The 27,738-nt window shown below is 42.1% G+C and overlaps 1 protein-coding gene across 6 annotated transcripts in view; it reads left to right on the top strand.

Moving 5' to 3' along the window:
* Positions 1-27,738, top strand: part of LOC112987355 (S-adenosyl-L-methionine-dependent tRNA 4-demethylwyosine synthase TYW1) — a 114,545-nt gene that overhangs the window by 2,885 nt on the left and 83,922 nt on the right. For all 6 annotated transcript variants that reach the window (XM_026107228.2, XM_026107229.2, XM_064523460.1 and 3 more), the window contains exons 5-8: positions 702-896; positions 1,839-2,120; positions 3,341-3,463; positions 16,714-16,840. In XM_026107228.2, the coding sequence (XP_025963013.2) occupies positions 702-896; positions 1,839-2,120; positions 3,341-3,463; positions 16,714-16,840 (727 nt within the window). The remainder of the gene's footprint in view (positions 1-701; positions 897-1,838; positions 2,121-3,340; positions 3,464-16,713; positions 16,841-27,738) is intronic.

Genomic DNA, 27,738 nt, shown 5'->3' with positions numbered 1-27,738 from the left:
GCCTGTCAACCCTCAGCAGGAAAAATATGGATTGTGAAAATTACTAGAAAAAGGATCGTGCAGAATACTATGATACTGACACTGATTTGTATGAACTAGTTATTTCTCTCATGTCTGAGTTGTATGAGACTGGCTGCACCAAGTCTTCCTGTTGTCCCTTGACAGTATGCACCTAGGGAAGAGTTCAAAAATAGAACAGATATATAGTGATAGTTCTGCAGCCTTCAGCAATTTGTAAGTTAGTAGCTTCCTGGGAGGCATGTTTATATTTAGTAGTCTTTGATCTTTTTTTTAGATTTTTAAAATTTATTTTCTTCCCTCTCCCTTCTGTTAATATCGATAGTTGCTTTTTCAACCTACCAAAGACTTTAACATTGCAAGAGTCTGCTCAAGAAGTTATGGCTTGAAGTAGGGAAGATAGGTGCCCAGTTCTGTTTTTACCGCCATGTGCCTGCTTGGCAGGGGAAGATGTCTTGATTTTTTCCCCCTTGGCTAAATTAAGATGGCTTAGAAGGGAGGATAGCTGCTCACCACCACTGGGATTATGACCGGCACCATCCTACATCCAAGGTTCCTAACCCACTTAGCAAAAAATCGTATCTTTTGATTTGTTTTGGCTGTCCATGTGTTACGGTTCTCTTCCTGGTGTAAAGTGTTCTGTAAAATGCAGTGATCTGTTCTATTCCCTTTATTGTTATTAGACAACCAGCAGGAACATTTGTGTGTTCGTGGTAGCTACGTACACAGATGGGCAACCGACTGAGAACGCAGCGTGGTTCTGCAAATGGTTAGAAGAGGCTGCAAATGACTTCCGGTTTGGCAAAATGTACCTGAAAGGCCTGAGATATGCTGTGTTTGGCTTGGGAAATTCAGTTTACGTTGATCACTACAACACAGTAAGTTTCTCCCATGTACCCTTCTTTATTTTTTGCTCTTCTGAATGGCCAGGCTTTCTTAAATTCTACAAAATTGAGCAGTACTGGTAGGTTTTTAAGACTAGGTGGATTCATACTACTGCTACTGTTCCGAGAACAGTTTGACATGTTAATTGGTGCAAAACTTAAGGTCTGAGAATTCAGCCCCTACTGTAGTTTTTGTGTGGACTTTAATAGGAATTGGGTTTGGGCCACAGGCAATACAGCTTTGAAGCAAGTGTGCTTCCCTTCTAAATTGTAAAGAGAGGAGTCCCATAAGCACTGTGTTAATCTGGGAGATTTTTGTAGTGACCATGAGTATACATCTGGTAAACTTCTCCCTATTACTTTTCAAGCTTTGAAAGCCTTCTGTCAGTGCATGAAGATGTAGTACTGTAAAACCTTTGACTTGCTGCCTTTTAGTTTAGAGCAGTTCTTTCTCAGCATTTCATGGGCTTTGCTGGATTCTCTCAGTCTTGTTTTCACTTTAAGAAACAAAGCTCTGAAAGTGTCTTAGCCCAATGATTAGGATCATCTAACCTGGAAGGATGAAAATGGCATGATTTGTCCTCAGATTGTTTGTGGAGCTGGGGTCATATGCAGTGTGTTATGTGCATGGACGTCTTAACCAACGAGCACTGCAAAAAGAAGCTGGTTCCCAGAGCTCACCACTGTCACGTCACCATGACAGGAGAGATATTTCTCAGAAGAGAACCTGAGGATGGGTGGTGGTATTCAGAGGCTGTCTCGTAGTCATGCTCTGAATCAGCAGGTGGGAGGGAGTCCAAAAGTCCCTGTCTTGCAGTCCTGTTGCCTGCACAGCTCACCCACTCTATTTCCAGACTTGATCCTTGCTGTCCTAATAACCTGTATTATTTAACTTGGGCTTCATTTAATTTCTCTTTAACTTCCATCCCATCCTAGGTTGGAAGAAATATTGACAGGTGGCTGTGGATGCTCAGTGCCAGCCGTATCATGACTCGTGCAGAGGGGGACTGCAATGTGGCCCAGAGCAAGCATGGCAGCATCGAGGCCGACTTTGAAGCCTGGAAAACAAAGTTCCTCAGTCGGCTCCAGGCACTCTGCAAAGGCGAGAAGAAGCCCTGCAGTGGGAAGTGCAAGAAAGGGAAGTGCAAATCCCAGGGGAAGCAGAGCAAGGAGAGCTCAGATCGTGAACATGGGGCATCAGAGTACGAGAATACTGAGGTAGAGCCAAAATCCGTGAGACCTTATTGCTGTAGGAGGAGCATCTTGATCTTGTTCAGTGCTCCTTGGAGTGCTATTTGCCTTCTCTCCTGTAGTTCAGAAGGGCACTGTGGGAGCTTCGTACTTCTTTGTGGGGGAGTAGAGGGAGAAAGGTGAGATCTCATAGCAGATGACTGCTAGAATAAGCTGTCCAAAAAGAAGGACCAAAGAGCTAGTGGTGGACCTAGACTGAATTGCATCTGTGTGACGAGGAAGCCTTCCTGTTGTATGGGAGAAGGTGTATGTTACGACTGATACTCAGGGAAGCCATTCTGGCCTCTCCTCAGAGTTTTCGCTTATCCCCTTTGCCAGAGTGAAGGCTTTAGTTCCCTCTGAGCAGGTTTTGAACTAGTTGCTTGGATGATTTGCCTGCATCCTGTTTTTTCTGAAGACAGTTTGAGGAGTGTTATCTGAGCAAGTCCTGTATCTCCTCTGAACCTGTCTGCTTTAATCACTTATGTCTCTTCTGGAGTGCATGTGTTAATTGCACGTTTTGAATAAGGAATCATCCCTCTTGCTCTGCGGTGTGAGACATAGACCTGCTAGGGCACTTTAATCTTCCCCGCAAGCCATTTGCTGCGGATTGGAGGTGGTTGCTGTTGCCATGTAGAATTTCACAGAAAATAGTGGCTCTTTGGTTGAGTGGGTTTGAAAGTGTGGCTGCTGCAGGAACAGGAGGAATAAATCTTGCTGTTACATCAGTGCTGTCATGCTGTGCCTTGGCTGTGTACAGAAGGGGAGACAACATTTCTGTTCGGTAAAGAGTTTGACTTGGAAAGCAGTTCTGTGTCTTCCTATTCATTCAGGGAGTGATACTTCAAGGAGTTAAAGGGACTAAGGACTCCAGGTCTTCATAGTATACAGTGGGAGTTAGACACCTCTATATCACTTTTCATTGTATGATCAGGTAGACAAATGAGGAAAACGGAACAATATGGACCTGGAGGCAGGTTTTCTGGACTAAGTTTCAGGTGGTTTGTGTACTGTTGAGCTCTTAAACTTAGGGCTTTTACCAGTATGTAGATGCATCTCATATATAGGTTGGTGCTAGCCTGTTCCTTGTTTTTCAGAAGTCTTTGTTGAATGTAAAAGATCTGATTTCCCTGACTAGCACAGGTGATGGTTTTATGTTTAACACAGCAGATACGTTTCTAATTTTTTTATTCTAATCTCCTACACAGGCAGAGGAGTTCTTTGAAACCACTAGTGAGGAGGAATCTAATGCTGAGGAAGCTGGAGACACAAATTCTGTCATAGATGTTGAAGATCTGGGCAAAGTCATGAGCCACATGAAGAAAGCCAAGGTACTGGTAGTACAGCAAGTGTAGAACCACCACATCTTTGTTACTGATCAGTTGATTTGATTAAAATATTACTGCTGAATTGTGACCTGCAGGATCTACTAGAGTGTGAGCAAAGCATGAGGTATTTGAGATCCTGATTACAAAAAAAAAAGACATATTTGGAGGTGGGTTGGATATAGGTGTTGGTTAACTGGGACTTGTTTGTTGAACAAATGCTGCAATAACTCATTTTCAGTTTGAGAGAAATTACTTCTACAGTTAACACCACAGGTCCTTGTCTGTATCTCAGCCGCTGTGATTCACAGCCCAGTGTCTAAACGCAGATCCTGTTGTTATATTTAGCTGTGGGTGGATCAGGTGAAGTGCAGGCATGTATTGTATTTTTATGTCCTGACAAGGGAGCAGAGCTGCAGCTGGGGCTGCAACATAGACTGCTGCAACATTTTCTATGCCTTTTTTGCTGCTATTGCGCTTAAATCAGGTGCTGTGCCCACAGAGAAAGCCAGTGAGCTTGATCTGACTTTCAAGCCTGTCAAAGAAGGCTGCCTGCATCGTTTCAGGGTGTTATCCTTTCTTTCTGTGCCACACCATTCAGGTTCCTTTTGCTGTGTTCGAAGAGTCTGCAAGTAGGATACACAACTCCTTTTTTTGCTCATGCTAACAAAAAAAAAGAGGATTGAGTTACTGGGCTGAGCGCTAGTACGCTCACCACCCTGTCTTTGCTGGTTGGGTAGTTGTCAAGAGGGGGATAGGGTTGGCCTCTATTTTGCCCCAAGATAGCCCCTTGATGTACTGAGTTGCCATCTGCTGACTGTGTCCCCCCTGCCCCAGTAGTAATCTTTTCGCTTTGGTGTTTTTCTACTTGAACCCTTGAGCTACTATCTCAACAACGCTGCCTCTGTAATCACACCTGCCTTGTCTTGCATGGCTCTACTGTATGGACTTCCATAACTCTTTCTCAAAACTTAACTGTTTTCTCAGCAGTCTGAGCCAAGGTTACAGAGCTGGGCTGTAGCAAAGCTAGGCTTTGGATCACAAAAAGCTGAATGTTTAGAAGAGAATGAGCTTACAAGAGGAATATGGGGATCTCTGTCCTTTACCCTAAGGAATGGGAAGGAGGTAAAACTTCCTGCTGCTTGTAACAAGAACTGACGCTAAGAGAGTAGCCTTCTTCCGTTAACTTAGGGGTGAGTCAGACCACTGTATGGGAGCTCCCATGCCTGAGCAGAGCATTGACTCTCCTGCTGTAGTCTGCAAGAGAAGGATGGCTGGACTGTCTGGTTTTCATTTGGATGAAGAAACTTTCCCTGTGTAATCCTGCTCTGTGGTGGTCCCTTTCTCCACTCTGGTGTGTGCTCACCACTAGAGGTCACTGACAAAAAGGGAACCACATTTTCTGTGGCAGCAGGCCCGGTGAGGTGATTTGGGACCAGGGAAGAAAGGTAACAGTTTTATGAAAAATTAGTCCTTGAGTTTTCACTGACTAATAAAATATAGCAGCACCAAGGTCAAAATGCAACAGGAGAAAAAATACGGATTACAGATGAGTTTATAGGTGAAGAAGTGATCACAGCAATAAAGTACTTCCAGCTCCTAACTTCTCAGGTTTGTTGTGCTGGTAATATGCACAGCTGAAATCCCAGTGTTGTATGGTTTTATAAATAGGTGCTGAAAATTCACTGCTGTCTGACATTTTGGCTCAAATATGATCCAAACCATAGACTTACTCCCTCAGTGTTTAACTTTCTCATCACTTTGTGTGAAAAGTCAGAGGCCTATATATAGTACTGAGCATGTCCAGGGTGTACGTTGCAGAAGTGCAGGATCTTGGTGTGGATCATGTTCTTGTGGCTCTGACATAAGCAGCCTCTATTCTGAGGGACAGTTGCCATCTTAGCACAAATGCTTATCTACAGCTGCAAGAGGCAGTTTCTGATCTGCTGCTTTTTCCTCAGAGGAGATGGCAAACAGTTGTTCTGTCCTGGCAGCTGAACGCTACCTCTTGGCAGTGCAAATAGGTAGATCCTTAGAGTGCTGGTTGCCCATGTGTGGGACGATGGTGTGGGCTGGATGTACGTTCTTTTCAGGCATGGAAGTGGCCTGGCCCTTATGGATATGAGCTGTTGTCGACTCTCCTGATGAGCCAAAGTCCTAAAACTTTGGTATAAGAGAACAGCATCTGTCTATGGCTGATACTGCTGAACTACCCTGTTCTAGACATACCCAGATTTTTAGACTAATTTTGCAATCGTAAACAATATAGTTCTTATTACTGGCCTCTTTATTTCTGTTTGACATGGCTGATTTGCTTAGATAAAACATAACCTTCTAGTTTCATGCTTCTGTAACCACAGCAGGTAATGGAGAAAGGGCCTTCAGTAGTGACTTCAGTGTAAGTGCTCAGCTCTTTTGAATGGGAGTGTCATTTCCAGAGCGACAGCTGGATGTAGCTGTGTAAATGTTTCATGTGAGAGCCTGAATGGATGGCTGTCCATATCATTAGCTTGGAGAATAAATGACTGTCTTGATGGTGAATCTCTTGGGGATTGTGCGCTTTAACTTGCCAGCAGGTTTGTGCAAACACTTGAATTGTAAAATGATCCCCGTAGGCGTGGTTATTTACTCTGATGAAAATAAATGCTGAAGTAGTGATATCGAAGAGCAGGAAGACTTGCATTTATGAAAGTAATTTGTCGTCAGGCTCTCTTGCTTCCAGACTGGAATATATAGTTGCTTGAGTCCAATACATTTTGGTTTCTTAAGTCATGTCCTTACTTTAGTGACTATGAATTTGTACAAGGAGAGGGTGTTCTTTCAGATGAGTCGCATCTCCCCTTTAGCAGTTTTTTTTCTCTTAGAGAATGTTGAACAGTGGTGTGGGGTTTTTTGTCTGTTTGTTTTTGTGTGTGTTTAACACTCATGTAATCCGTGATCTCTGTAATCCCTACCAATAAAGGTGAGTGGTTTGGGTTCCTGCATCTGGACTACCCATATCCAAGGTGGTGAGTTTGAAGAAAACCTGGGTATTTCAGGGTTTATTCCAGGCACTTCTCTGTACCTATAGTTGCTTGGATTTAAAATGTGCCTAGCAGTTTGCAGCATGGGTTTTATGGATTTCTGTTGTGTATTAACTCCTTTGGGTCTGAAAGATACAGTAGCAGGTTCTGCTTTGTGCAATACAGTGAACTTCTCAAGACATTTTAGGGCCCAACTTTGATCTATTCTGCAGGCTTGTCTTGGCTCTTGTGACAAGTGCTAGCAGATAAGACAAATGTGCAGTCACAGATAGTCATAAATCCTTGTTGTCCTGCTTTTTATGGGATGGCAGAGCAAGCAATGCTGTGGTAGCAAGTATATCTAATAAATGTTTGCTCAGATCTCTGCAGGTAGAGATCTTAACTTAATCTTGCTGGGTGAAGTTCTCCTGTTATCCAGCTGGATGGAAATCTAGACTGAATTTTGTTTTACAGCTTGCTTTCCATGTGCTGCAGCTTCATTGTGTTTAACAGTGTTGTCAAAGGGTTTGAGATAGCTACTGGATTCTTGTAGTCTTTTGGATCAGAAGGATGGCATCAGGAGTGCAAGGTGAATGCCAGAACTTCTCTTCCTGATATGGTCATAGCTATTAAAGGTTTTCCCTTGGGGAGGTGTGAAAGAGATGGGTTTTCAAAGAGCTTCTGGGGATAAAGGAAACCCAGTTTAAAATGATGGTGCATTCTGCACATTGAGTCTGAGCCTAGGGACTGGCACAAAAGGGTGTCAAAGGGAAATTATTCAGATATGTAAGAACTGATAAAGAGGTAAATTCCACACACTGTTGATCTCTTTTCATAATATCTGATGGAGGGAAGAATTAACTGGCTGCTAAAATCCAGTGCTTGTTTCCCAGCATAACACAACTTTTGGAACTTGCTGCCACAAGAAATAGTTAAAGGTAACCTTAGCAGGCTTCTGAAGTGGACTCAAACACTTACATCAGTACAGATTACATTTACACTTTCATAAATAGATTGCCAGGCATAACAGTCCAGCAGTGCATAAAACAGTGGCCCAAAAGGGGGCTGGGGAGATCACGCCATCGCTGTCCACTCTGACATTGCTTCTCTTGGGCATCTGCTGCTGGTGATCCAGAGCTGTGGTGCTAGACTAGGCTGGGTGCAGGCAGGTTAAGTTCTGGGTTTTCTCTGCATTTGCTTACCTTCCTGCTTGTTGCTTTTAAGGCAGAGAACCTGGGCCTGTTCTTAAAACTGCTTTCATGCAGCAGCAGCAGATGAAATTTGTTCTTAGTGGATGTAATAACTAAATAGGCTTTTAAGTTGTACAAATGTGATGCACTTTCCCTGTCCTCCAAAGTTACTCTCCTGAAGTGTATTTATCAGATAAACGCGAAATCTAATGGGTATGTTTGTGGTCTGTAAGACTGCTATTAATCACTGGGACACTATTTCTTAATGTAGATTATCTCCCACAGCTGGGAGATTGTGATAAACTAGAAAGACAGATCGATCTGGACTGGTTCCTAGGGAATGAAATGGCTCTATTAACCTTCATATTTATAAACCACAGGCATGAATAATAATAATAATAATAATACCCTAATTTTGGGGGGGATGGGTTGGGGAGTAGTCAAATGGGCATATTTTCTTGACACAGTTTTGAGATTAATGCTCATTTTCTAAAACAAAGTTTAATGATGCTCGCAGTCATATTTGCAATGTAAATACATAAGGGCTGTGTGTGTTTGAAGGAGAGGGCGAGAGTGAGATCAAGTTTACAGGGAACAAAGCGTGGTCCTGGAGAGTCTATTCAAGAAGAAGGTTTTACCACTGTGTCCCTGTCTGTCACAGGTTAGGTTGCTTGATCCCTTTTGGATAATTTAGAATGACTTTTTTCAGGGAGGATAGCCATTCACCACCCCGGGATTGTAAATGACACTACTCAAATGTTTAGCGGTCACTTGTGAGCACATGGCTACTATGACCTTGCTGTCATTTGCTGAAGAAACTTTTAATGAAGTTGGCTGGAATTTTCCTCATATTGAGACAGTGAGTTTTAAGACTTACAAGTTTAAGATATAAGGTTGAAAAAGTATTGTATGCAACTAGGTACTACAAGCAGAAACTTCTACAGTGTACAGGAAATGTTAACTGTGTCTTAATCTAATTGAATAAGTGTGGGGCACTCTGTCAGATATAAAAACAGCTAAAAGTGATGTGCAAATTTAGAGCTCTCCAAAAAGTTTCTCTAACTTTTAATGGGTGAAAGATCTCTAGAGGAAAAATGTGCTCTTATTTTCAACAGCTCAGTCTCTGGGCTCGATTTTGACCTCTGCTACCCTGGCTCAGAATCCAGAATAACTCTACATATGGAAATAAGATTTAAGCCAGCACTGAAATCTGGTATTGTTGCAGAGACATTTCTCTCTCCCCTCTCCTGTGCTCAAGTCTGTGCTCTCTGCACCTTGGCTATTTAAAAAGAATGAGAAGTGATGAGCAACTCAGATTTTTGAAGCCTGCCTTTCCCAGGTAAAACGTGAAGGTGCCCAATAAAAAGATGACAATTAGGGTTTAGCTTGCAGCACTGCAGACCATCTGCTTACCATTTCGCACAGAAACTTTGTGCAGCATTTCTCCAGGTGTTTATTTTTTTCCTGTTTGTGTTTTAAGGTTCTTGCCAGCCAAATAACACAGCTGAACTGAAGTCTACAAATCTATGTGCACAGTAATTACCTGTTGCTGGTAATTAGTGGGAGAAGTGTTGAGGAAGTGACCTGTTGATGTTGCCATGTCCATGGAGAGACTAATGCAGGGATGGCTTGTGGGAGCTCAGTATCTGCCAAATAAATGTGGTGTTTGAATGAGGTGTTATGAGGTACTGTAAATGTATCGATGTTCTGCCAGATGGACCCTGCAGATCAGTCACTTAGCACTGAAATTATTGGTAAACCTGTCCACATGCAGCCTCTGATCAAATTTTCACCTTATTTATCATGACTGCCCAGTGGGTCAGTATCAGTTATAAGTGGCTCTCAACTCCAAAAGTACACATCTTCTGTCTTGTCAAGTGTACTGCCTCCCTGTCCTGACAGCATCCCTGGTCAGGAACTTCGAGAGCTGCTTTTTTCTTTCCTGCTGTAATTGAACCACAGTTCTGCTGCCTTTCACATCAGAGCTGGTATCCTGACATCCCTGTTGGGCTGAGAGGCCTGCTGCAGGATGGGATTGTGTCGTGCTAGGTGGTGTGTGGATATGCAGCAGAGACAGGACCTCTCCTGAAAGGTTTCTAAACGGCAGAGTACAGTTGTAGGAGAAAGGAAGTAGTAGTATTGCAGTTTTACAGAAGGAATTGGACCTTGTAAATGGCCTTAAACTGTGTTGCACAGACTACTTACCTGTGCCCGAAACCATGTTGTGGATTTTTCCCTTAATAGCACAGTTAAGCTTTTGTATGGGGAATCATGTTAGTTCCTTTTTGCCACTGACCTATGGCCAGAGCTTCTGTACCAGTGGTTCATAGCTGGGCAGTTTGGGTCTGTATCTGTGCTAGCATGTGATCTGCATGTCGTGGAGTAATCTGACCTGGTTAACTTGGGCTGTGTCTCTGTGCTGACCAGGGCAGGGACAAATGCCTGTTCTTGTCTTGTCATCAGTACTACTGTGACAAGAACAGATGGACAGTTTTGGAAGGAGGAATGCTGCTGTATCTCATACGCTGCAAACAAGTCTACAGAGGAGACACAGGTGTGAAAGAAGGTTGCACAGCAAAAGCAGCGTGTGCAGTAGTGTATGGTACTGTGCTATGTCCACCTTGAAAGGAAGAAGCACCAGATTTCTTCTGGTTTTTCTTTGTCCTGTAGTTTTGGAGAGACTGACTTTGAGTCCGAGGGATGCTCTGTGGAGTTCTTGGGTCTTGGTCTGTTTTCCTAACTGACTAGTTTATATCATCTTATAGTGAATGAAGATTGATTATAGTAGAAACCAGCAATTTTTTTGGCTTTAAAACTGTTTTCTCATAAAAACTGTTAATAACTCATAACTGTTTTCTCTTGTGTCCTTTCATTTAATATTTCTGAAAAGTTGGATGATGCAAAACACTGCAGGCTGCAGGCCAGAAGTGTTAATCTGGGTGTTTGAAAGACTTGGATGCAGTTTCCAGTTGGGAAGTGGGAGGCAGGAGGAGTAAGTGCACATCTGGAGTTTTCCCTGCTGCTCTCCAGTTAGCCCTGGCTTCTGCTGGTGGTGAACTTGAATGTAGTCTCTAGCCAAATGGTCTTCCTGAGAAGACTAACCCAAGCGGGGTTTGTGTATTGCCTCTTAGTAGTTTTTAATAACCTGCATTAACGTTTTATGGGTAAATGCTTTCCTGTGTTACGAGATTTCTGAAGGCCAAGTAAAAGCTGCATCTCTTGGCTTGGTAAGAGAACTGACTGGTTCTCTCACTTGCATCTGAGTTGTATCAGTGGACCCATATGTACTGGATGCCTTACTTTCTCTGGAAGGCATTCAGGGTTTCTAATATAAAATAACAGTCTGAAGTCCAGCCAGCTTCATTGCTTACAAGGGTTGTCCTTTCCATAACAGATATTATTACTAGGAAATGCACCTCTAGCTGACATTAGCTTGGTTTATTGACTGGAGGCTGCTTCTAACATCAGAAGTGATTACAGAATAGAAATTCATCATCCTCTCTTTTTTCTTTTTTTTAAATGTGTGTGTGGTGTTTTGACTGCTTGGAAAGATTAGTGTTGAAATGAAATGTCCTTTCTTAAGTCCTAAACTGTAAGGAAAAGAAATGATGGAGTGGAGCTGAGAAGTCATTTACAGAACTATATGGAAAAATCTGCAAAATACAGCAAGATGTTGTAAAAGGATGTGTGATACTTGCTGTGCGTGTGACAGCAGAATGGACTGTAGCAGAAAGTCTTTCTGGTTTTAGGCTGGGCATTTCAGGACACTTGTCAAATCATGTTTCCTAGGTTTTAGTTGTGGTTATTGTAGCACCGAGGAAAGTAATAAAAATGCAAATATGGTACAGTTTTCAAATAGGAACTAGTCATTTGTGGGTGGAAGCAGACAAACACCTTTAGTTTTGATTCTTTTGTTTCCTTTGAAAAATCTGTCTCCTTTACAAGTGTGTCCAAGGAGGTTCCCCAAATCTAACAAATGTCAACAGAAATGTGAAGCAGCATGTGGAACACTTGGAGTCATGGTTTAGCTGCATCCTTATAAAAACCTTCCCTGCAGCAGAGCAGTGATACTATACCTCATTGAAGGATTCTTAATGACCCTGCTTTAGCCCTGCAGACATATTTTTAGAGTTGCAATCTGGGAATCTTTTTGTCATTGAGGACACTGGCTGCTGTTGAGCTGACAAGGAAATGGGCATTGCTGGTGGGATCATTTATCCTTTTGCACTTCACAGAAGATGTGCAGTGCCTCTTGCAAGTTGATTCAGTTGGATAGCAGCATAAGCTTCTGTCATTACTTGTCTGCCTGAGTCTGGGTTTTAAAATGATTTCTCAGTACTGTTATGTGTGTCAAAATCTCAGCAGTAATTTTTCTAAACAAAAGGGAACGTGGATTTTCCTCTGCAGGGTCTGATCTGCAGATCTGTTAGAATAGCAGCCTTTCTTTTGATGGCAGCTACTAACAGCTGCCTCAGAGAATGGTGTGAGGGACCCAGCGCTAGTTATATGGCATAATAAGGTAGATGTGGGTGGAGATATCATTCCACCTCTTTACTGAAAATTCAAAGGCTTCTATTCCAGGAGAAAAATCTCTCTACCCAGTTTCTTTTGTATTGGTTGGAACTTGTTGGGACTTTCTCCATTTTTTAAGGATGCTTCTTAAAAATACATGTCTTTATTTTTTTATTAATTTATTTTTTTCTTTTAATCAAGCCACCTCCTATTTTAATCTGTTGCAAAGTAATGGATTGCAAAGTTCCTCTTCTCTTAGCTGTTGTACTTTCTTCTCTTGTCAGCTTTTTTGTTTCAGTTCAGACTTCTGTGCTTAACTGGACAGTGATGTTTGGAGTGGCTGTGTAGTCTGTGATTACGTAGACTCTAGTAGCTATTTTTAATAAGCTTTTCTTACTGCTAGGTTGTTTGCTGGTTCACTGATTACTCAATCCAAGAATCCAGCATTTGCCTTTGTGCTCACTCACAAATACTCAAAGCTGTTTTATTGATAACTGACAGCAATTTAGAGTATTCCATGTTGCTGCAAGATTGACGGGGCACTTAGTCCATGAACTGAGCAAATTGCTGTGCTGTTTCCGTGTGCTAACATTCAGCTGTGTGACAAGTGGTGTTTTCCACCTGGAGGAAGAAGGTCCCACAGCAGACCAGCATTCATGTGCTCTTTTGGTTATGATGAAGATTTTCTCTGTGCAAGCCTTCACCCTGTCCTATCTTCACCCAATTCTGCCTTGGGAAGGTGCAAGGAAACCAATGCCATTTGTGTGGGCCACCCTGATGTCTACTGAACATATCATGTCACTGATATCGGAGCCTGAACTAGGGAAAAAATTGTTGGCTTTTCTAACTGTCCTCCTGTCACTGGGGTATTGCTTCTAAAGCTCTGCTTGATGTGGCTTTTAATTCTTCATGCATGTAATTCATGAACTTAATACTTCATTCAGCCACTCCCCGGGGATCTTTTACTAATACTTCATGCTGCTAGCAATCTTTCTGACAGCCTTGCCTGCATTTTCCCTTAGTTCTGGTTGTGTTGTTGCTAGCTCCAGCCTCTGATGTTATTACTGTTTTCTTAGTGTTTGTACCTTTCATTCATTAAAAGATGCCAGAGTGTTTTGATGGACGAGGCTGTAAATCATGACAGTTCTGGGGTTCCCTGTTTGTCGTCTGGGAGGTTAAGCAGGAGGGAAGTTCAGTCAGAACCATCTATTTGGGATATTGTGGGTGTCATTTTCCTTCTGGGAGTAAAAACTGCTCAGGGAACACATTTTCTGTAGCTGTGGCACATCAATAAATAGAGCTATGAGGCTAAAAATGCTAAATTAAGTTAGTTTAGGGGATACTTGTTCCTGGAATGTGCTTTTCTTCCTCTTTTTTCTCCTTCCTTCTCTCTCCCTTCTCTTTCTTCTCCTGCAATCCGGAGTTTTGAAAAGCATTTGATGTAATAAAAGGAAAATGCAAGGAGCGGTCAGGAATCCTGGTGTCCTGCAGAGTGCTCTAAAGAAGCGGCAGTAGCACATCCCGTTGTACGGTTTGACCCTATTTGAATGTGGCTGTGGATGTTTCCTAGACGTATTTGTAGGAAGTCCTTTGAAGCACTTTAAACTGTGATATGTCAAAGGGGGCAGCAACACCTCTCTCTTGGCAGGAAATCCCACTTGGGTTTTGCAGCCTGTTTGTGCCATCCGATGCCCACTGCTTGGCACGTTGAACAGACTTCCCCTGCCTGCCCATAAAGTATGTGTTGACTGTGTCGTCTTATGTTGCCTATCTAGCAGTAAAGAGGAAGAAATTTTTGCCTTCACCTGTAGAAGAGATCATCATAAGTCCTTACCCCGAGATTTGCTTGCTTTTGCTCAGGCCTGACTGAATTACGGTGGCAAAAATGCCAGCAGGCCGCAGCAAGAGCTACCTCGGGCCTTGACTTGCTAAGAATTTCCAGTGAATTTCTAGCTTTTCCTATCTGCAGGTTCTCTCCATCCATGAATACGGAGTAGAGGACAACTCTTCAGTTTTTTGGCAGCAAAGTACTTCAAGGGCATGAAAAGATGGCTGTTGTCACTACTTGCTTGATTTGTTATGGAAAGACAGTAACTTGCCTTGGATTTATTACAGAGCTCTCTGCTAAATCACCAGAACTTGAAGTCTGCTGTGTGCAAAGTTAACTTTGTTCTCTTTGCTGAAATCCTAAATAATAGGTATGAAAGGTTTATTAAGCAAATAAGTAAAACTCATAGGGCCGTGAATTCCATTTCCAAGAAGAAATGTCTGAAGCTCATCACTTGCCAAACAAGAAAAGTCGGGTACTGCAGTTCAGAGAAAAACAAATGATTATTTTGTTTACGGGCTTTCACATCAGGATGGAGGTGGGAAAAAAATTATCTCTGTAAGGAAAAATGCTTATTGAAATAAATGTGTTTCTACCCTGCCAGAAAGGCTATTTTATTCATTGGTGGTTTTTTATGTTTGGGTTTGGTGTTTCCTCAGATACTGCAGCAACAGACACAATATGTGGGTGGAAATGCAAAGGACCTTTAATTCAGAAGGACTTTTTTCTTGTATCTGAAGCGAGGATGTTGTATTTATGCTTAAGTGAATCACTGCATTTTTAATATTATGATGTGCTCCATAACACACATTGTGTTCTTCTAGGAGAATTAACCTGGCGTAAGATCATAGTCTGTGGGCCAGGAAGTGTCCACTTACCAATACTGTGTAGTGTTTTGCTTTGGGTAACTAATGTATCTGCCCTAAGAAGAGAGCCTTTCCTTTTTAGGTGGATGGAAGGGTCTAATTCTGGGTTAAATAGCTTTTTGGAGAAGAAGCTCTTTGCTTAAGATTTAATAGTTAAAAGAAGATTTTTTTTTTCCTTCTTACTTATACATGAGACTTTTAAATAATACTAATTTTAACTGTTTAAACATCTTGTTCAGAGTTTTCTGTTGGACTTAAAAGCTCATTAATATCCATAGGCAAGTACTTCAAAAAGCTAGCCTTTCAGAGAAGTTTGCAGTACAAAAAACAGTGAAATCCTGTGCTTCTACCTAACCTGGTTTTGAGCAAACAGTGAGTGAAAGGAAGTGGAGGTTGTAGCACAGCTTTCTTCTTCAGTAAGGCCCAGATTGTATTACTAGTCATCAGAAAATACCTTCCTGCACAATCTCACTGAAACTGTGGATAAAGTATTATTCAAAATGAGTAGGAAAGATAGGCTTTGTCCATACATGTTTTTATTTTCTTCTTCCCTTCTCAGGTGCCATTGTGAACTGTGTGTTTTCCTTGAACCTCTGAGAGTCCCTGCATTTTTTTGCTTCTGAGTCACTTTTAATAGTTTTCAGAACTTTTGCTCACGTACAAAGGAATCCATGTATGTGTTTAGGAATGGCTAATTCCTCTCTCTGTGAAGAACACAAAGCTTGGCAAGTGAAGAGCACTGGTTTCATTAGTGATGCTAACAGTTGGTGGGATAGACTCAAACTGGAAGCATTTATCTGAACTTCTTGATGTCTTTGGCACAAAAGAGACTTGGATATGAAATAGGCTCTGTTTGTTTGAAATCAAAATGCTCTCTGTTGGTCTTTGTTTGTTGTTTATCCATAACTTCTCTAATATTGCAAAAAAGCCATAAAGAATTGACAGATTATGAGTTCCATGAAATATCAAAGTAATTATTTACACTTTCATGCGGCTTTGTGCAGACGTGAAACAATAAATGCTCATAAAAATCTCTGAAGTGAAACTTATACAGCAGGGGATTCACAATTTTTCATGTGCTGGGGTGTGCTGCTCCTTCTTTTAACTTTATGCTAATATATGATACTCCTGTATTTGGCTGTAGTTAAACTCAAAGCACTTAACTGTGGTTGTAAGGCTGCATCTTTGGAAGCCAAACTTATGTGGGATGCTGTAGGTAGTATGTGTAGAATTGGGGGAACAGCCTTTACTTGCAGGGCATTTGGTGGGGATGAAATTTTGATGGTGTACTTGATTGGTCTTTTAGGTGAGTTGTGAAGAGCATAGTTTCTAGTCTGTAAACTGTTTGGATGTTTTAATCATTTTAGTGGTGTGGCTTTCTTCCTTGACCTGCCCAAAATGGTTGGGACAATTGCTAGTTTTCCACTCAAGAGGTGATTGCATTTTGGGTGCAAAATGGTTTGTTCCCTCCAGTTTGTGCTCTATGGAGAGATGAAGTCACTGTGGAATCATGAAGCATTTGGATTTAAATCTTGGAGTCCCTCTGGCTTTCGGATGAGATTCAAACACCTGTTTCTTAAAATATTCTAGAGACCTTTATTGCCATGTTACTAGCAATAAGTCTGGTGTGTTTAAAGTGTTGTGAAAGGCATGACAAAAAGGCATCATAAATTACTGAAAGACCAAACATTGGTAGGAAGAGGGATAAAATGCAGAATTGCATGAATGCAGAATTCGTATGTGGCTACTTGCATAGGTTTCAGATTTAGCAGGTCTGTCAGAAGCAGTTGAACTGTGCCACTGTGTTTAGAACATGATGCTTGAAACTAAACGGTTGTAATTCACTGTCTTTCAACAGAGGGAGCGTGAGCTTGAGGAAGAAGGTGGCAGAGCAAGCTTGTCTCAAGAGAGCGCTGGGAGGAAGGAGGAGGGTGAAAGGAGAGAGATGATTACTGCAGCTCTGAGAGAAGCACTCACAAAGCAAGGTGAGGTTCTGTAACGACTAGACTCTGCACCAGGCTTTGACATCTTAGTGGTAGACTTCTGACAGAACAAGTGAAAGACTGGTGTTCTTTATTTTAAAGAAGGATGCTGCTCTGGACTGTCTGTCATGGTAGATTCTTGTCAGAAGCAGGACAGAAGTTAGGAAGGGGCCTTTTGTGTCTGATTTGTAACAGGGGAAGGAATCTAAGGTAGAGTACACTGAAGTATGTATACAACTATCCGGGTTCATGGGGCTTGTTTCTGCTAAGTCAGCTCAGGAACATAGTACCACATGCCTTTAGCTCTCAAAATGTAGGTTTCCTAAAGGATATTTAAAGATCAACTTTGCCTCTAACTTTTGTATTTTAGTCCCCTGCTTTTTATTTCAATTTCAAACTCTGATTTCAATACTGAAACTTCATCTCCAGAAAAGAAAGTCCTTCAAATTAATTTTAACAATCCACGAGAGGAAAACAGGTCATTAGTTCTCCATGAACTACAGAGAACAATGTTAATGAACTTAATGCCTTCAAAAATGAACAAAAACCCAACACATCCCCCCACCCCACCCACCCCCAAAAAAAGATAGTCTATCTCTTCTCATACTTGCTTAGGCATGACAGCCCTGCAGTTCAAAAGCCTCAGTTCTGAGTGCCAAAGCCAGGAGAAGGGTTATGTGAGCTCCTCTGTGCTGCTGTCACTGCAGTTAGAGAGTGATGGGAGTTAGTCTAATTTCTTTTGTCTCTTAGGATGAGAGAGCGCTCAGTTTTCTTGCCAGCTAAATCAATAGTTTCTCTCCTGATGCTTCTGGAAAGGGGCACTCTTGCTTATTGCAATAGAGACACCTCACTGCAAAGCTGGGCTGTGAAATTCTGCTCGTGTTTTGTGCAAGTCCAGCAGCTGTGGGATTGCAACACCTCTGCTCCCCAGGGTCTCAGCTATTCTTCAGCCTGAGCTCTTGGAGGTGACTGGTGCTCTGTTTAGCCCATCAAGTCTCAGACATGTTTGGTTGGTTGGGGTTTTTTTGCTAGCCTCAGCACAGCTGTAAAATAAAAAGCCGGTTTTTAAAATCGTGGTTTGAATAGAAGAATCCAGGAAGGACCCTTTAAAGGAAGGCTTAGCAAAAAGTGGCAGTGACTTTGCTGTGTTTCCATGTCCATAGCTACACTGGTGCTGGCTGGAACCCGGGCAAGGTTGTCAGGTGGCTGGTTCAATATATCTTTTTGGCTTTGATTCTAAAGGCTGTAATGTGGTGACAGTTACAGTGTAGCATGCTGTAGAGTAGCTTGAGGAATATTGCAGGGGGTTGTTATTTGTTTATTTTTGGTACTCTGTTTGTCCCAGAAGTTTAATCTTCCTGCCTGCCTGCAAGGAGGCTTGGAGAAGAGGTGAATCTGGCGAGCAGGGGTGGAGGGCATGGGCGGCCAGAGGCAAGGCTGTCTGGAGATGGGCAGTGAGGAGGGGAACGTGCTTGTCTGCCGCAAGTCCTGCGTGCTGGGAGGTTAGAGTGGACACTGACCCTATGATAGGTTGGCCCATGTCCCCCAAACATCTCTGCTTTTGCTTTGGGACACAGGAACGTTGGAAGGCAGATGGAGACTGTCTGTGGTGCTGACTTCTGAGGGGAGAGCGGGAGGTCTTCAGTGTACCGCACTGGCCTGGGGGCTCTTTGCGTTGCAGTACTGCGTCGAGCCTGTGCTATGGCCTGGTAAAAGCGGTGGTCACAGAAGTTTCACGCACCAGTAAGTTTTCTGACGCAGTCTATGCTGGTTCAGTTTGGGGGAGTGAATGAAACTGTGCCTTTTTAGTGGTATATAAAAAGTGGTCATCTGAAAAATGAAAACAGTTTCGGGAGGAAGGTCACTTCCCTACCATAATTTTTTTGACAGAAAGGCAGGTTTCCCACTGAACTCTTTCCTTGTGATCTTCCAGGGACAAGAATTCATTATTCTGATGCTAAGCTCTATTTTGTAGGTACATAATTCTTTTTTTGACATTCAGTGTAGTGCCAGCATTGGATCAACTGGATGGGTTCCACTTAAGTAAATACGCAGTTTCAAGGACTTAAATCTGTGCCTGTATCTTTTCGGTTACAACTGGCCCTTACTGATGCAACCCTCCCCTCCTTTCTTCTGGTACTCACAAAATCTTTTAATGTTTGCTCTACAGTGAAGAGGGAGAATCTGCCTTTCTTCTCTTTTCGCGTGCCAGGCAGCACTTTTTCCTGGAAGTACCACACCAAGACAGGCTTATATAGCTATAAAAATAAAACAACTCCCTCCTTCCCTTGACACCATTCCGAAAGAAAAAGAGCAAGTGAAATAGATTCAAAAGATCATATGATTTATTGAGTAATAAGTGGCTATTTTGGATATAGGTTCAGTGTCTTTTCAGAATTATCCCTAAGGGCATAATTAGCCCAAGAGAAGGGGAAAACCAGTGCTAGTAATTCTGAAGAAAGCTCTTCCTTTACGTTGTAGTTGCATAACAGACATTTGCCTTTGAACAGCATCTCTTCAAACTATTGGAACACTTGCTCTTTTTATTTTTATTCACCTTTAGGAGAATTTATCCTGCTGCTTGTAGGTAAGCTGAGTATTGCTTAAACAATGGTTTTCTTTTAGGGCTGGCATTACATTTTGGCTAAACATAATCTTAACTGTTGGGTTTCATAGGTTTGAGGCCTTTTAGTTATCTGCTTGCAAATACTTTTATTAAAGGTGCTCTGTAATAGTAGCTGCTTTTTGAAAGTTGTAGCCAATCTTGTGTTAGGAAATGCTGACTCCCTCTCTGTCAGTACTCAGTCTTGCATAAAATACAAATTCAGCACAAACTATTTAGCGCCTCCAAGTAACAAATACAGCTTGAGAGAGAGAGAGAGCCTGACAATTTAAGTGTTTGGCTGTGCGTGTTATGTTTTGCTATGTTTATGCTTTAGTAGATTTTATCTGTTTAGGTAGATGACATGAAATAAGCTGAAGATAGAAACAAACCTTTGCTATTAATGTTTCCTGTGGTTATGAGTAGATGTAGCCCAGCTGAGATGTAGCCTATGTTCTGATTTGCTTTCTGCGGTTGTTTGTAGGTTCTCAAAACAGTCCCTGCTGGGCTGAAAGTTTTTATGCTTGGTCTGGATACAAGGAATATTTTGGATCTGCCTTTCTAGAACTTCTCCCATTTGTCAGGGCCTTCACTGTTTTTCAGGAAATGCATTTAAATCCTGCTTTAGCTTGCCAGGGAGCCTGAAACTGCTGTCCTAATAGGAAGGGTGACTGCAAAAAGCCCTTTGAATCAACAGGGGTTCCTTCCATGTCCTCTATCAACCGTGCTTATTTTGCTGGTGCAAAAAAAGATTACCTTTTTACATTGTCCTGCTGCTTCTATAAAGTAACTACATAAATAATGCAGAGACCTGTACTCTGTGCTGGTTGTTTATCATTAATAGTTCAACCACTTTTTGACTTGCCAAATGTTTTGCTGGTGCTGCTGGTCAAATGGGGAAAAAAACATAATTTGACGTGCAGAATACAAAAGTGAAGGCTGATAGCTGGCAGAAGCATTGTTTTACTAGTGAGCTGACTCCTCTCAAAAGACTGAGGTCAAAGTGATGTCCCACAGTGACAGCCAGTTTCCACCATCCCTGTTGAGTTAGTTGTGCTGAGCAGTGCTCCAGCTTTTCTTTGGTGTGTTTCTCTTAATTAAGGCAGGAATAGAGACTACTATTCTGCTATATGTAACTGCTCCCTGTAATTTTATGGTATGTAACATAATGGACCTGGATTAATGTTATTTAGTGACTAACCTGACTAACATGCTGCAAATTATTCTGTTGAGCGTGTACTACATATAGCAGGTATGATTTTGCTGTAACTTGGTAGGGTTGTTCTGGCTTTAATGGTTAAAATTAGTCTAAAATTTAGCACCATGCTGTCCACAATGTTTTGCTTACATCCAAAGGCAAGTGATGTTAGGAGACAGCCTGTATCAGAAATAGCATGGGCTGCTGCGGTACCGTTGTCCCCTCATGCTTTGACTTGCTGTTTGACACAAAGACATATTTTGATCTATGTTTTTAGTATGTATTGGAAATCAGGCAGCTGACTTTGGGGAAAAAATTTTGAAGACTAGGCTTTTCAAGTGCTTATTGACCTTGTTTGAGACTGAGCTTTTAAAAAGTGCTTGGTGGCTTTTGCTGGCTGTTCTTGGACCAGGTTTTCTGAGCTCTTCTGACAACCTCAGCTTGATTCTTGGTGCTGAGCTTTTTAAATGTCCTGACTTTGGAAATAAGATACATTGCAAAAAGATATTCCCTGGAGATTGGTGTTGGTGGATACACACCCATTCAGGCTGTATGGCTGAATGTTCCTGTGCATCTCCGGGATGTGGCATGATTTATGTGCAACTCCAGGTGGCACTAGCAGCTCATATCTGGGATGACAATTGGTGAAGAAGGCTAGGGCAGCCCCTGAAATGCCTCCCACAGAGGCCAGAATTCAAACACTGGTCATGGAAATATTAAAAATTAGTTGGCAAAATACAAAATTCTTCTTGCTTGAATACCTGTAAGCAGAATAAATGCAATGACTGAAACTAGGCAAAGTTAAGTCTACTGATTTTTCTTGAAGTTCCTTTAAAAAAAGGTCTGTTTCAATAAATAAAGAATATATGCAGTTAAAGTGGAAGAATCCAAGAAGCAGAAGATGTTGGGGTCCCACAGTATCGAAGGTGCTGAGAGCTGATGATGAGCTGACTGCAGTACTAATTTGCTAGTACAGATGTAGCTGCTTATTGGTGGCAGAGTAGAAAGTTATGAGCTCAATTTTGTGGGCCTGATTCTTCCCACATGTTTAGTTGTTGGATTTGTTAAAGTCACTCTGTAATGCAGAAGAAAATAAGCATAAGTGTATTAATATTTGAAACATTCTAGGTTTTGGAAGGGCTTTGGAGAGTATTGGTCTTTGAAATTAAGTCTAAAGCTGGACAAAACACAAGGTATATTCAGGCAAGGATAACATTAGGTGTGCTTCCCTTGTAGTGTAACACTTTCCCCAGACAAGAGGTTGCAGTTTTTATACAAATGGAAATGTAGAGAAAATGTGTCCATAATGACTGAAAAAGACTCATTAAAATGTGCGTGTGCAAAAATGGTTTTTTTGTCTACAGTGACTTGTGATTCTGTCTCTCACTCTTTTTTGTTAATCTTTATGTATGTATTCTGGCTACTTAAGGAAAAGAGCTGTGCAGGGTGGCTGCCTTCTTCCACTTAACACCTTTGACCTGGCAGGCCAGTTTCAGCCAAAGTTTATACTGGTATAGAGGTCTTAAAGACATTAAGTTCCTGAAAAATACTTGAAAATTCTTGTATGGGTAAAGAGACTCTCTTTCCCCTCACTGAAGGGCAAATGTAGACCTCCAGGTTATAATCCATCTTGCTGGGCCAGCTGGTAACTGCCAGTTGGCAAGGACATGCGTGTAGGCTAGCCACACATCTGCTGTCTGCTAGCCCGTCAGTCATCAGGTCGACAGAAATGGGTGTAGGACCCTAGGGAAACTGGAGATGCAAGAGAGGGTTACAGAAGACACTGGAGGGAGCCAAAGAGTGGGGTGAGTGTGAGGGGAGAGCTGGGGGACCTGGCGATGGAGATGGGCATGGCATGTGTTTGTGGGAAGCTGGGGTCTTCTGTGAGACAGCCTGTTTGAGAGTCTCCTGGTGGTTTCCTTCTGCTTGCTCTCCAGCCGTGGGATGTGACCTTCTCAAGGGAGCTAGCGTCTTCCCGACCTCACAGACAGAGGTGTAGGAATCCTTTTGCTGTTTGTGATGTTTGAGTGGCTTTTATCTTGCAGGTCTCTGTTTTTGCCAGTGTCTGAGAGCAGTTGGAAGGGGACTTCCCATGATGGTTCGTTAGTTCCCTTTTCTGAGGGTTGTTACAGTGGATGGTGTAGGGTGCTTGCCAAGCCCCGGAGATCCCTTTTTAGGGGTAGCGGAGCAGCCTTTCCCCTCTTAGAATGGCAAAGCCACTGTGGACACTGGTGAAATTACTTGTGCTGAGGGATGGGCATCTCTTCTCCATCTCACCCTGGGTGAGAGGACACCTCAAGTACTTGCAGTCAGTCTGGGGGATGGATTAAAATAGGATGGGCTGCCGTGTTTTTGTAATGCAAGGCCCTGGGGCCATGGGTTCCTCTAAAGCGTGGTTTGCTGTGGTTACTTCTGCTGGATGTAGTCAGCATGACTCATTCATGGCAAACACTTTCCAACAGCTCTGCAAATGGGCCAGCTTACTGCTTTGTTCTTCCTCAAGGGTGCCAGATATAGAAGGCTTTCCTTTTCTCTCTCTCTCTCTTTTTTTTTTTTTGTGGCAGTTTGTTTGTCAAAGGCATAATCTGATAGGAAATTATGCTTTTGAGTATTGGAAGTTTTATATTCCTAATGTCTAGTACCCTGGCAGTTTTGTGCTGCAAAGGAAAAGGTGTTCTTGGATTAAAATGGACACCTGGATTTAAATGAAAAAGCAAATTCTCAAAATCTGGCATCTCTTTTATGATTAGTTATTGAGGCCAGAATTTATTGTAGCTACTGGCACTCCCACCCTTGAACTCTGCCGTTCTCATTTTCTTGATACTAGGTTAGGTTTGGTTTGCCTGCCATGGCAGCTGTATTTCTCTGACTAACCTTAGCAGGCTTTTACTACACATTAAAAATGTTCAAAATGTTTTGTGTTTTTATGTGTGTCAAGAAGGGTCTCAAGCAACATCTTAGCAGCTCTGCTCAAAGGCCAAACACTGCATCCATTTTTGAGCTACAGTATTTTTGCATATAAGGTACAGTCGTGCAATCCTTTATGCTGTCACTGTTGCTTAGAGCTGATGGAAGTAAGCCCATCCACAACTCACAAGCTTTCTGTACTTCTTTAGGGTGCACTTTCTTAAAATGAATAAACAAAAAAAGGAAGGAAAAAACCAGCCACCTCTCACCAAAAACGGAGGTTAGATCTTAGGATGTGCTGGCCAAGATCTTCTTGAAGATTCTGAGCAGCACTGGGATGGAAACTGGAGCTTTTTCCTATCATGCTCAGGCAATTTGAAAAATTCCACTTCACAGATCCCACTTGTTTTTATATCAGTATAAAATACTGGTATAATTTGAACAGGTTCCTTTCACCATCAGTGTGGGGTTTTTAATTCCTTTTCTAGTTTTAGTTGGAATGTTGTCCTTTGGGTGGTGGCTCAAGCGCAGAAGTTCTCTTAGACCTTTCAAAATGGTCCTTAAAGTGATGGAGATGGATTACTGCTGTATCACTGCGCTGGAGTTCCAGCCCTTTTAACCAGCACTCGCAAAATGGTAGGAAATTGGAAACTCTTTTCCTCTAAACATTTTTCTAGTGTGAAGTTTGCCTTTTTGCACTGAGTTTCAACTTTAACAGGTAATCATTGCTTTAAACCAGAAGGCTTTTTTATTTTCTTATTTTTGGAGATTTTTGCTTGATAGAACCATGCTGGTTTGTCAGATGTATATTACTGTTTTCTGGGAAGAAAGCTTTCTGAAAGTCATTTGAGTTTTTTGAAGTCTGATATGACAGCAGATTTGCTTTTACCAAGCTTACAGCGATTGCATTCTAACAGAAGGATAGTGAAGTCTTTTTCTGGTACTACAAACCAGTGATCTGCTAGTCAACCACTGATCTACTTCATTCTTTCATAATTAAATACCTTATTTTTTTTTTGTTTTCCAAGAACTTGCTTCAGCAGAAGACCTGATGGTATTGAGATTTGGACTGGAAAGTGCTGTTGGGTTTTCTTCCAGACTTTTTGCCACATCAGAATAGTCAAAACTCCTAGAAAATGAGTCTCTATGAGGTTGTGTCATAGGACCGTCTATTAAAGATGGATTTTTTTAGACTGTGCAAGTATAATGATACTGCTTCTAATATGGACAGAGTTATACTCATAGAAATATGTTTTGTCTTGGTTATATGTGTTCTGCTTTCTAACTTAGAATAAACTAACATAATTGCTCATCTATGCAAATAACTCATCCACATTCTGCAGCTTGGAAAAACCTGTTACTTGCAGGAGGTTGGTGAAATGAACAGTGTAACAAAGATAACCAGAAGATCAAGACATCCTGCAATGTTACATGGACATATAGATAGCACTGCCTTGTCTCAGGTGATGCATTTGCAGTGGCTGAGAGTTCAGCAGGGTCCCCTAATGAATTCATTGGATTTCAGAAAATGTTTTTTAAGTTATTATTTATATGATGGAGCTGAAATGCTACAGCATGGTCTTAGACTGCTGCAGAACTGTTTTGTCCTAGACAATGTGTCATTGAACACCTGTGATATGGGCCGTTTTTTCCAGTTAAAAGCCTGGCTGTGATCTGTTGAACTTCAGCTGGATTGTTAGGGCAAACAGTTGCCAAATGTTTATTGGCCTGGTGTTACTGACTGATAACCCTGATTTCTTCCAAAAGCTTGTTCAAAAGCTTAATTTATGCCTCTATAATAGTGAGATATGACACTGAATTTTAGTGAAGTTTGGCAGGTTTCTAGCTTACTCAAAATTCATGATCTGATGTAGGATCAACTAACACAGGCTTCTGACTAGGAGTTCTTGTGCTTTTAGTAAGGCGTTGAGTTGATTACTTTATGATCCTGCTTATAATTTAAGGAATCCTTTGGATATTGGGCTATAGAGGAAATAATAAATAGGGACCCTAAGGTATGTAGGGATTGTGGACAGAGTCTCATCTAGACAGCATACTGTTTGGAAGGTGTTGTATCCAAATATTCCCTTACATTTGTTGCTTGCAAATAATACCCTTCAAGAAGAGCGGAGAAATGATTGTGTCCACAGCGAGCCTGCAATAGCACAGGTGCAGACTTTTTGGCTGTCAGTAAGATTCAAGCTGCCATTTAAATCTTTTTTCTTTTTTTGTGGCACCATTTGTAAGAAAGCCAGAGTAACTATTTGTAAGAAAGGCAGAGTTGCAGTGAAGCGGCAAAGCTGGTAGAAGAGATGAGCTGGCTTTAGCTTTCAAGAGGATTGTTCATAGGCATCTGAGATGCAGAACCAGTCGGAGAGTTAGTTCTCTGATGCGTTTGCTCCCACATTTGGTTCAAAACTCAGTCCTCCTTATTTCTTGCATAACCCTTTGTACTTTCTTCTTTTAGCCTGAATTGGTTTGCTGCCCGTGCTACTAGCCAGCAGTAAGAAAATGCTTGAAGAAACGGGCTTTATAGATACGGAGGGACTTTGCTTGCTTAGAATAGATGTGTAAAGAGCACCAGGCCTTGGACATTGATATGTGCAGAGCTTTATCTGGTTTTAGATTCTGGAAAAGCATGGCAAGGCCTCAATTCATTGGGATGGATTATGAAGGTAACCATGCGTTCTACAAGAGCTACCTAGGTAGTGAAGAACAGAGTTCAACAGCTTTGTATGGTGGATTTTAAGAAGTCCTGCAAATATATGCTGTTTCTTCCAGTAACCATAGCTGTGACTTCTGGCAGCAGCAAGTGAGATGAGTAAGCCCCTTCTCATCTCTAAAGCTGGCTGAAGGCTGTAAGCCTCTGTTTTGATGTTGAACATGTACAATTTTCTTGGCCTTTATAGGAAGTTGTGGGCGCTCACATGGTGGAAGTTAGTCTAAGTAACTGTAAGAGAAAATGCTGCAGCTTTGGGCTCCAGAGTTTGGCACCTTGCTCAGTTTAGCTGGCTCCTTTCTTCCCTTAAATGACTCAGTAGTGGATTTGGGCAAGCGTGTTCTGTTTTCAATTTAATTTTAATCTAACACCCATTTTAAAGCAGCCATATTAGTTTTACTGACAAGTGATCTGGGAGAGGACAGTCTTACAGGAACCCTGCTGCTGGACTCTAAGAAATGTAAAAATATGGATAGGGCTATGCTGGTTGACAACAGCTCACAGTCTAGCTTGGAGAACTGTATCAGAGGGAGGAAGAATGTACCATCCACCTTCACGCTTGCCAAGAAGTCCCGTGCAGACAGGAATTCCAGCAGTACAGGGAGGTCTCATTTGAGATAGGTTTGTCCAGCAAGGCCTTATCTGCAAAGAAATGCAGAGCAAATAGGCAGGACGCATCCAGGGTGGGATGAGGAGATGTGACATAGCCAAATTCAGTGATGTGTACTTGGTTGCACCTCTGCCCAGTGTCAGAGTCAGCAGTTGCTACAGGGTCTCCTGGGTCCCATCCAGTCCTGTAGATGAAGGTGTCCGCAGTACTGTATGTGGCTCTGGAGAATATTAGTTCCACATTTTAAGTGCTGGTCATGGTTATGCTAAATGCTCTGGTGCCTTTCTCCAGGAGAGGAGTAGATGCTCTGCTGTGTAAAGTACTAAGGGTTTCTGACTTGCAGCAGTGTATTGTTCTTTATTAGCTTTAGTTTAACCCTGAGCATGTATGTGAGGGTTTTAAAGGTTATTCATTTGGGGAAGGATGAAATATCCACTCCCACAGAGCTGGAGAGGAGAGGGGCTTAGTGCTTATTCTTGGGAACAGCCCAACACTGAAGTCACTGAAACCTCATTTAATCAGGCAGTCAGTCCATTTGCCATGTAAAGGAGGGGTCCCCACTGCTTGTTCCTGCCAGGCACCCTGCTTGGGCTGGCACAAGCGTTCATACGGTCTCCTGGAGAGTCACAGCAAGGAACCGACCAGACTAAAATCAAACATGTCCAACCCCTCCCAGCAACTCCAGAGCCAGCGCCAGGGGACAGGAGCAAACATCAGGCAGAGACAGCGAAGGAGACTGAGCAGATCTGTTGGATTCAAGTGCCAGAGTAACTCAGAGTGCTCTAGATGCTGCGTGATTTCTTATTAACCATGTGCGTCTTCACACTGTTTAATTTTTAGCTGGTGCAGTTGTCATGGCATCTGC

Source organism: Dromaius novaehollandiae, chromosome 19 (genome assembly GCF_036370855.1).
Source record: "Dromaius novaehollandiae isolate bDroNov1 chromosome 19, bDroNov1.hap1, whole genome shotgun sequence".
In the NCBI taxonomy this organism is placed as follows: Eukaryota; Metazoa; Chordata; class Aves; order Casuariiformes; family Dromaiidae; genus Dromaius; species Dromaius novaehollandiae.
The sequence above is the reverse complement of the archived record's forward strand: the minus strand, read 5'-3'. Positions and strand labels throughout refer to the sequence as shown.